Raw genomic sequence first — 10,662 nt, forward strand, 5'->3', positions numbered from 1 at the left:
CATCCAAGTGGATGCTGAACACTGCTGGTGGTTGAGGAGAGACCCCTGACATGAGTGTAAAGCGCTTTGAGTGTACAGTAGTACATAGGAAACATGCTATATGATTCATGTCACTCGCACGTGCTGTTTTATGTGCACCGTCCGCGGTCCCAAAAATTGGGCTGCACACGGACAGTGTGCGCGGCCATCTGCGGACTCTCCTAATGGTGATTATTACGTCACACGGACAGTTCACGGACTGTCAGGGAACTCTCGCGTTCCACTCCATCTGTTGAGAGTGTGAGCTGGTCACGGTATACTCCTTTGGCCAGGAAGGCCGGGTATGGTTAATTTCCCGCATCCAGATGCGTCACACACGCAGTCGAATGAGCGCGGATGACCAAGTTCAATACATGTGCAGTATAATTGTTGTGACTCTTCTGTCGCTTCTGTTTTTCTTGCACATGCGCTGTTGTATGCGCACCTTCCATGCATTCTCAAAAACAATTGGGCTGCATGCTGACGGAATACTTTGGACTTAAGTGTTGATGGGTTCGGAATGCGTGCTTCTGAGTGAACTTTGTCCGCAAGTGGTCAAGTCACTCATACGCTGTGGCATGCGCACCAAAGGCCCTCCTGTTGACGAGATTTTACGTCACACGAATGGTGCGCAGAACGCAGACATCCAAAGTATACCTGGAGCTTTAAGGTCAGCGTTTTTAGGCTCGTTACAAACTGTAATGGTCATGACCTGATGGTTGATCTGGAGGCTAGGTGTGAACCTCCGTTTAAGCCTTTAGAATCCTTGAATATAAGGATGATTCCTTGTCATGGATACTGGCACCAGCAAAGCATGTTGGTTATCTTCATGCGCTATTGGTGCATCCCCTTTGCAGTTTGCACCCAAGCTGCACTTGGTGGTGTTGCATCCAAATGCGGCGTATATGCCTAAAGTCAGGTTGGGAGTATGCTCTCGTTCGAGCTGTCTGCCCTATGAAATCTCTGACTCAGAGAAAAACAGGATACTTGCTTTGTGCTTTGCGCCATTTGCGATTCGTACGCAGGTGCGTTCGGCAGTTGCAGGCTATGCACTCGCCTGACCAGCCTTTTGTCATGTTTTCCAACTCAGCCAGTGGGAAGCCGCTATCTGAGCGATGTCTTTCACATTGGATTGTACAAGGCTATTTCTATAGCATGGAAGGAGTTGGTTCTGCCTGGTGAGGTGTGTGAGCACTCTACAAGGGCATGGAGATGTCAGGGGCTTGGTTTAATATTCTCGTGGGATGCCAGCTGGGCATCACTGTGCACATTTGTCCGGTGTACCCGCTAGTTGCCACTACGGCAACAGTAACTCAGGCTGTGCAAACCACAGGGGTTTTTATAGGGGCCATGCATCTTTCCCTCGGAAAAGGGTTATGTGGCGGTGCTGGTCTATTACGTTTAGTTCAGCGACTTGGCGGGGCGTGAATATATGTCCCATAGTCATGTGTTGTACCGAGTTGACCGACTGAATGGGAACGTTGAGTTATGCATATAACTACTGTTCCCAGAAGGAGGGAAACGAGGTACAACACCTCTGGGCCCCGCACAGTCGGGGCTCGGTGAAGAGCTGGACTGAACAAGGGAAATGACGCATACGACTGCATTTATATGCTGTGGGTCGTGACCCCGCCCACGTCGTCATGCGTCATTGGCCTTTCAGGCGTGAATAAAGGTGTCTTCAGCAGATGGCGCTAGAGCGCGATATCCCATAGTCATGTGTTGTACCTCGTTTCCCTCCTTCTGGGAACAGTAGTTATATGCATAACTCAACGTTTCCCTGTGTGCTGACTGATTTCAAAACACAGCATATGAAGCTTTGAAGCGTTATGAATCAATGAGTCGATTCAGCGGTTTGAAGCGTTATGAATCAATGAGTTGATTCAGCGGTTTGAAGCGTTATGAATCAATGAGTCGATTCAGCGGGTTGGATCGCCAAAGTCACGTATTTCAGCAGTTTGACACGCGATCCGAGTCATGAATCGACTCGATGATTCATAGCATCATGATGCTGTGTTTTGAAATCAGTCATCACTATATAAGTCGTTATTTAGTTTTTTTTGCACACACACACTAACCCTTTAAGAGATTGCACTTTGTGCATTGGAAGCACTCAACTGTCTGTTTTGTATAGCGACATCTGTAAAACAGGAAGTTATTTATTCATTTTTTCAGAAGTTGTAGCATATTCCTTTTGTAAAGCTACAGAACTTGATTGACTAAATGTTTTGTAAATTTGAGCCATTATTAAGGTCTTCAATAAAACAAGATGAGAACTTAAATATTCCAGCACTTTCTGTGATGTAGTGCTTTTTTTCTCTTTCTCATCAAACCGCAGTTTTTGCAAGTTCCCGCAATTTTATCGCATAAAATTGCATAAATATCCCGCATTTTTCATCGCATTTTTTAAGAAAACGTGCCGCATAATCAAGGATTTTTGCCCGCAACAATCACAAAAAAAAGCCGCATTTTTCTGGAAGGACTGACTGTCTCTCATGACGCTTTGCAGACTCTGCTGTGTGCGTTCATGGAGGAGCTCTGAAGGGAGGGTGGAAATCTCATGCTAGCCTCTGCGCAATTGCCTACCCTACCTTTAAGTCTGGGCTTTTAGGGAGGAACGAAAGACAATCGCTTTGCCTCGATTATCTTGTTTTCATAATAGTTGGAGGCCAAGATCGAAAATCAATTAGGATTGTTCGCACAGCCTTATTTGGAACTATAATCTATTCCATTTAATCTATGAAAAGTGAAATAAATAATAGTCTTTCTAATGTGTGAAGAAAATGTTTGATACAGTGATGGTATCAAAAGGTAATTACACTTTTTATACCATGCAACTCTATGATAACCCTTATTCTTACACCATGGCATTAACATGATGCTCCAAGGTATTTAAAACAACACTGTGGTATTGCTATGGTACAAAAAAAAGAGGACTTTGTGAGTGGAATAATGCAGATGTGTATCACTAAATCACAAGGACAGGTGTACAATAATATATTTTTTTTTTTGGCCACTGCCCCAATTCAATCGATTTGGATGGCAAAAATATCCTAAAATCAAGTTGTATTCATGATTTGGAGAGAGAACCGAGCAGCTACAGGATGCTTTGACAACTGAATTGTTTCTGCAAAATGCTAGACTAGCCCTCAGTAGGCTATAGGCCGTATCTGAAGCACAACCTCAAAATCCTCTTTCAGATCCAGAACTTCCTGTTTGTACCACACCTAATGTCCCTCCGAGAACACTCATATGTTATCAGACTATTATCTCTCCCCTTTTCCTCTCTGTAGTCACTTGCTCGCCAATAGGAAATTCCTCCATTGGTCTTCTTGAACAAAGGTATTACCATGACTCACTAAGCTCTGTCTTTAGCAATTTGATACAAAACGAACCACCTTTATGTGACTATACCTCCAAGGTGAGATCTGACTCACCTTCACAGATCATCATTCCATTGACTACATTCACCTTGTTATTTAAGCGTGTCACATAAAACTACTAAAAATGTCTATCGTCTAAAATTTAGAGGCACTCACCCGGCTGGGTAGGCAACCAGTCCTGAGTGTGGATCACATGCCAAAGCACGACTCCCAGCGGAAGTGATTCCCAGAACTTTCTCCAACGTCACCTGTGGAATTACATGGAAAATGAGAAATAACAAAAGTTATGATGTGCACTATAAGATCCTTAAAGTTACAAAGAGTTAAATGTCACACAATGTAAAATAATAACCCAATCTCACAGGAAAATTTTACTATTTTATGTTTTCGTATGAATTCGTATCATGGGAGTTGTACAAAAATGTACGATTATTAAAATATTAAGCATTAAGGTCCCCTAACTCCACCCCTAAACATAGGAATGAGAATGTACACACATTCATACAAATTAGTCACCAATTCGCCAAAACATAACCCGGTCTCAGACCTGTCTTGTAACATTATTTGAATGTTGTTTGAATACGGAATTGTTGTTGAATGATGAACAATATATAAATTAAACTAAATTGAACATCTAAACAAAAGAGAAAAATCACAAATACATGATGACGCCAAAAATTGCAGGACAAACTCACTTCTGGTTTAAGCGAAATGTCAGTTAAATACATAACTGTTCCATAATTAGATTAGAACTACGTTCAGTCAATGACTACAAATAAATTATGCAATTATACTATAGACATCATATCTATTTAGCCAATAAGAGATGAGTTGGCAAATTACAGCAGCACAAGAGCTGATGTGCAACAAATTTATGATAAAGACCACTTATAAAAATAGTTTATTATGCAAGAGTTTGTTTAAAGAACCCAAGAGGCTTTAAATGCCCAAAAGTATATAACGACCCCACTAACTAACGCTCCAAAGTGGTGTTGTCATCTTAAATGGAAATTGTGAGCTAGAAATTTTCCATGAGGCTTTGTTAAAGGGATAGTTCATCCAAAAATGAAAATTCCATCATCATTTACTCACCCTCAAGTTGTTCCAAAACTGTATGAATTTCTTTCTTCTGCTGAACACAAAATATGGATAACCAAACAGTTGATATACCCCATTGACTCCCATAGCATGGAAGAAGAAGAAAAAGTGTCAATGGGGCCCAAAAAAAATCAACTGTTTGGTTACCAGCATTTTTCAAAATATCTTCTTTTGTGTTCAGCTTCGGCAGAAGAAAGAAATTCATACAGGTTTCGAACAACTTCAGGGCGAGTAGGCCTAAATGATGACAGAATTTTTATCTTTGGCTGAACTATCCCTTTAAGCAGAGCTGAACTGCTCAAACTCAAGGCAAAACATTGATTGAGGCAAAAGAACAAACCCAAACATAAAATGCACAAATCTGCCAACAGTTCAATAGCATTTCTATTACAGTGTCCATGTTACAGTACAACTGCACTAAGTAACACATAACGTGTGCTTGGTGAAACATCCTGCAATTACACAAAGTTGTTGCTACTGTAATTAAAGATTGCATAAAATATGTACTGATGAAGACATAGCATCATTCTAGCAAAACAATGAGTTATACATTTTGAGTGTAATACCACATGAGAACTGTCTGGCTGAGCATCTGCACCTGTCTGTTCAACATCTGATACCTTTATTCTATGCATTAAAACCTCAGCCAGACCAACTCTTCAAAGCAAGCATGGTCACATGATCCAAGCAGAGAACACTCTCTCACATCAATCACAGGCCACTTTAAGTACAGGTCAATGGAGAAATGAGAGGAACAACACCTGGTTTATGAAGTAGCCTCCTCTAATTCTGCCATCTAGACCATCTTTCACCATTTTCCCAAGGGTTGTCTTCCCATTTATTGCTGTTTTATCCCTCAAAAATGCAGGTTTAAAGAAATCTATAATAAGCCCATGGTGAAGATGCTACTTATGTACATTTATTACCCTACTGTAAGCTGAATGTAGCCCCAGTGTACCGCCACAATTTGTGCTGAACATGCCCATATTTAAGCACTGTAATTGAGGTTGTTGCTTTGATTTATCATCTTTGCCAAGATGTTTTGACAGGCCTCCATATATCCACTGTCTATTAGTGCCTTGGAGTGCAGGAACAACGGAAAAATAACTAGTTTTCAAATTCATGTTTTTTTTTTTAAGCCATTTCTCATGGGGATTTCTGAACCAACGGCTGTGTCATGCACTTTTCCAGAAACTTTCCTGCAATCGCTGTATGTAGAATCCTCAGAGAATGGCAAAATCCTTGAGCCAGAAGTCAATGAACTGCACAGCACCTGGAGGAATGGCTTTGATTTCGATGCAGCGTGTAAACCTTAGAAAACAGAGCTGAACTGATATATAGTCTTACAAAAAGCCTTGTTTGGCTCTGTACACCAGAGAATCCTCAACTGCTGTAGGCAGATAGAGAGAGAGAGAGAGACAGGTCTGCTCTTTTATACAGAACAAAGGCACCTTGACAGAGTCTTTTGCATAGCACTTAAATGGTAGCATGTACAAGATATTGTCTTTGAAGCAGATCATCACTCATCATAGTAATACTCCAAATTGTATTTTTTTAAATTTTATTTAGGGCTGTTTATTTGCAGATGTCTTCTCTGATCAGATCACATTAGTCTTTTTAATATTACAGTGCTTTGCAACCATTCAGTAACCATAAATGTTTAAAATTGCTTATTATATTCTGGTCCAACAATATGCCTCGGGTCCCTCCTTCATTATAGGAGTATGGGATTTCCTCACAAAATTTGCCACTGGCCAAGCGAAAAGCATACATCTGTTCACTTAAGGAGGTAATAGTACACCTATCCTCCACAAATTGCACACCGCATCGTTCAGTTCTGTAGCACAAACAGTGAGATTAATATGCGAGTTAGGGGCATAATACTAAAGTTGAGAAATAATCCTACTTTAGCCAACAGCACAGAGGCTAGTGATACATTCCATATAGACATGGATTTGGTTACTGAAAATGTGCTAGTATGAACAACACTGTGTAATTTATGAGCAACAAATCATATGCAGCTGAGGTCTCAGAGTTATTCAAGGTATTCATCTCTGTTGCAAAACGGTCTCAACAATCACAGTCACAGGGACTCCTGTGTAAAAAGGGAAGTACAGTCACCCAAGGGTCTGCAGCAGTAAACAGGCAATCTGAATGGAATGCAACAGTCAGGGATGATTACTCTGATACAATAATAGTTACAGTTACAGTTACAAGAGCAAAAGAACAGGTCACAGATTTACAGCAGAGGCCACATCTATCTATACTGCTCTAAATAAGAATGAATGCTCAAAGAATAAGAAATATATCTTATGCATTCCATGTGTGTTTAGAGTTTGTTTAGATGGTAAACCTAGAAGTATCTAAATCTATACTATTACAGTATGGATTTAGATACTTCTAGGTTTACCAACTCAAACTCTAAACACGTCTTTGTTTCAAACAAAACACTTTTTATGCATGCAGGGTTAATTTTTAGGACACACTTTCTTATATTATATTATAATAATTTCAAGCAATGGTAAAACGCATGTTGTGTAAATATAATGCACACATATGACTATAGGTTACTATATTCCCAGGTACATCCTATCCTAGTCATATTTGTGCATTATATTTACACAACATGCATTTTACAATTGCTTGAAATTAATATAATGTGTCCTAAAACCAAACCCAAATCTCTAAACTGAAAAGCACCCAATATTATATCATATTATAAACTGACTGTTTAAAAATACAGGGATGATTAAGGTTTCTGTATATCTTAATGCATATTTATGCAATGTATTACCAATGCTTGAATTATGTATTGTATTATTGTGCATTATATTTTCCCAGCATGCGTTTACCAGGGATTTAAATGATTTGTGACATGTGGCAAATATAGGTCAGTGCATTTTACAGCCTTCTTGCTGTTGCATTGTACTGACAGAGCCACAGTATGTCTTTGTAAAGTTTACATAACAAACCCTGGAAAGAATCTGACATATTTGTGTCAATTCACTGTCGCCTTGCATTAAACTGCAGAAATTCACAGCGATACATGATATGGTACAGTACATTTACAGGCAACTGCAGATACAGATTCCACGCATGCTTCATGTCATACAGTAAATGCACTGTAACGTTACCTTATTACTGAGATTCTCTTTGTTGTTCCCAGCTTTACTTCTTCTCAATTTGATGGAAGGCGACCGGAGCAGATTTTTAAGCCGACTTTTGATAGTTGTATTTTCCACTGTCATCTTGATTTGGTGTGCTGTTGAATCAACGTTTCCAGAAAAAAAACAAGCTGAAGCCCTTCGCTCTAGTCTCAGCTGATAATCAATTAAACGATACGCGATTAAAGTAAGCCATGGTCTGATTATAGGCTTTTATTTCATATATGAAACCAATCCACCGGAACCGTCATCGCGATAAATCCAGTGCGGTTGTCCTGTCGGTGAGAGACGCGCTCCTCACTAACGTCCATTTGTTAAAATGGACCATGTTTCGTGTCTGTCAGCAGTTTGACGATGTGAAAGCTCCGCGAATCACCTCCAGCCGTGATACCTTCACCGGTACTGTGTGTGTATTTACAAATTCTACTACTGTAAAGGCCAGCCTCATAAATATTAATCATAGACCGCGAGTTTGTTCAGCCACTTTTATGATTGGCTGAAACGTTGACGTCGGGAGGCGGACGCTAGACGACTGGCCAATTAACGACTTCCGCTCCGGGGGAATGCTTGACTTCTGAATATTAATGAGATGACGTTATGAATTAAAGCCTGCTTGACCTAATTAATATTAAAATAGGCCTTAGCCATAGTACACATTAAATACACATATCACGCATGCACGACTACTAGGCGGATTATACTGCACATATGGGCGGTTGTGTGACACTGCAGTGTTTCCCTAAGGTGTAGATGATTTGATTACTAAAGGCAAAGTGTTTATTTGGATGTTTGCAAATAGATAATAGGACAAATAGCAGAACAGAGAATTAGCCTATGGAATTATTATCCATTTTCCAGATGGAAAATCCAATTGATAAATGCGTTTTGGAACCTGGGTAGCTGGTTTAAACTGGTGCAAGCCCAAATTGACCAGTAACAAACCTACAACCTGCTGGTCATACCATAGTGCAGATTTGCATTTTACAGAAATGGTTTAAATAAACACTGCACGGTTGCAGTCTAGATGTCATTCAATGAATCCATGTAGCTTTCCATGCAGATGTATAAACTTTGTAATGTATACATATTTAATAATAACCTACTTTGAAGGAAAGACAACAAAGAAATGTCATAAACCTCATAGTATACTCAATGAGGGATATTGCCAGCATGGAGAAATGTATGACAAAGTAGCAGTAATAGCAGTAATTGAATGACAAACGCAAATGTTTAAAATAGATTTATCACTTCCTCAGCTAAACTTTTGTAAAAAAGAAAAGAAAAAGAAAACAAATGAATCTCAAATGTTGCCTTAAAGGTAATTTGTTTGTGTTAACATGGCCTATTGGACTGAATTATGGCTGGTGTAGTATACCTATTTTTCTTCTTCTACATCAAGTCTGCCATCTAGTGATGCCAAGAAGTAGCCTACCTTAGGATTTACTTTCGTTTTTTTTCTTCCATTCATTAAACTGTAAACTCAATCTGACAAAACACATATATGGTCAATGTTAGAACAATTTTGATTTAGATAGTACTCATTTGACATTTGAAGCAGCATGTCAGGCATGCACTGATACAAGATTTGCCACACATAATTCATACACCCTTTATTTATACCAAACAACTACATCAGTAAGAAAAATCTTACACTTATAGTTATATTAAAGATATCAGACCCAATCCCAATGGTAACGCTGTTGCCATACAACACAAGAAAAACAAGCACAAGAATATGAAGACATTAAATGCATCAACTCACAATTGTGCAACTATATTTGTGGGTGGTCTTTAAAATATCAGTTGTTCAAATATCATCTTTCTTATTTTGCATTATTTCTGTTCTTTCTTTGGAACCATTATGACGTTGGATCACACTGTTAGGTTCCTCTGAAGGCCCTTTCAAATCTTGTTTCTTACCTACCTGTAAGAACTTTCTAGCCCAGTTTGCCAACACAACCATAAGAGGAAATTCACCATGTCCCTGGTGCATATGGAAAATTAAAGGATCAAGACATGCATTGAGACAGTACAGTATTTGGGAGGCTTCAGAGAGCAGGTTGACCACCCGTGCAACCCAGCAAGCATTTTTACAGTGATCCAAAGAGAAGAAAATGATACAGGCAATGATGTGAAGCAGCTGTCCTGGCACCCAACACACCAGGAAGTTGGCAATGAAAACGGCAATCAGCCAGATGGTCTTGTCTAGGCCTCGCATGTTGCCTTGGCCCCACTGCAGCCTTGACTGTTTCATCCGGGAAAGGATCTTCACATAGGCGGGAATGATGAGGAGCAGTGGGACAGAAACCTGAATGGAGTAGTAGGACATGAGATTGTAGGTTGCTTCAATGGTCCTGAACTCCGACATCACCACCGCTCCACACACATGGATGTCATCCTTCCTGACCGAGTAGAAAATGTTAGGATAAATGAAGTAGATTAAGAGGGCGGTGATGGCCCAGAGTAGAAGTGAAACCAGTGCACTGTTCCGAGTGGTGCGGATCAGTCGGGACTCCAGAGGGAAGACGATTGCTAGGAAGCGGTCGATGCTTATGGCGCAGATGAATATTGTGCTAGACGTCAACCCGATAAAGTATAGGATTTTCACCACAATGCAGAGCGTATGGCCGATTTTCCAGTGGTAGTCAGAGCTAATGTAGACAGCCCAGGGTCCCATAGAGGCCAAATAGGCAAGGTCACACAGAGCTAGGTTCAGTACTCCAATGGATCCAATACTCCAAGGCTGGGACGGCCGCAGGCAAGTCCACAGGCTCCAGAGATTTCCAATTGTTCCAAAGATGGAGAGCATGTAAAAGACAAAAGGTATGAAGTTTGATGCATACTTGCGGTTGGAGGGACAGTCCGTGTATGGAACAAAAGGAAGGGCCATATAATTGGAATTGGTGCAGTTCTCTGTCCAGTTGTTTACTGCCAACATTTCTTATGCTTAGTCTATGTTCCATTTAGAAGAAAAAGTGCAATATTAGTTACATACTGCT

At 40.2% G+C, this 10,662-nt stretch overlaps 2 protein-coding genes across 2 annotated transcripts in view; both read right to left on the minus strand.

Annotated features, from left to right (window-relative positions):
• Positions 1-8,107, minus strand: part of mapkbp1 (mitogen-activated protein kinase binding protein 1) — a 79,712-nt gene extending 71,605 nt beyond the window's left edge. The window contains exons 1-2 of the mRNA XM_079832270.1: positions 7,634-8,107; positions 3,558-3,649 (exon numbers count right to left, since the gene is read on the minus strand). Coding sequence (XP_079688396.1) covers positions 3,558-3,649; positions 7,634-7,747 — 206 coding nt within the window. The 5' untranslated portion in view covers positions 7,748-8,107. The remainder of the gene's footprint in view (positions 1-3,557; positions 3,650-7,633) is intronic.
• Positions 8,108-9,470: 1,363 nt separating this feature from the next.
• Positions 9,471-10,601, minus strand: LOC307136020 (type-1 angiotensin II receptor-like; the record flags this gene model as incomplete). Its single annotated transcript, XM_079832766.1, has 1 exon — positions 9,471-10,601. One exon carries the CDS (start codon positions 10,599-10,601, stop codon positions 9,471-9,473), a length of 1,131 nt encoding a protein of 376 aa, XP_079688892.1.
• Between the last annotated feature and the right edge of the window lie 61 nt (positions 10,602-10,662).

Source organism: Gobio gobio, assembly GCF_949357685.1.
Source record: "Gobio gobio genome assembly, chromosome: 13".
NCBI lineage: Eukaryota > Metazoa > Chordata > Actinopteri > Cypriniformes > Gobionidae > Gobio > Gobio gobio.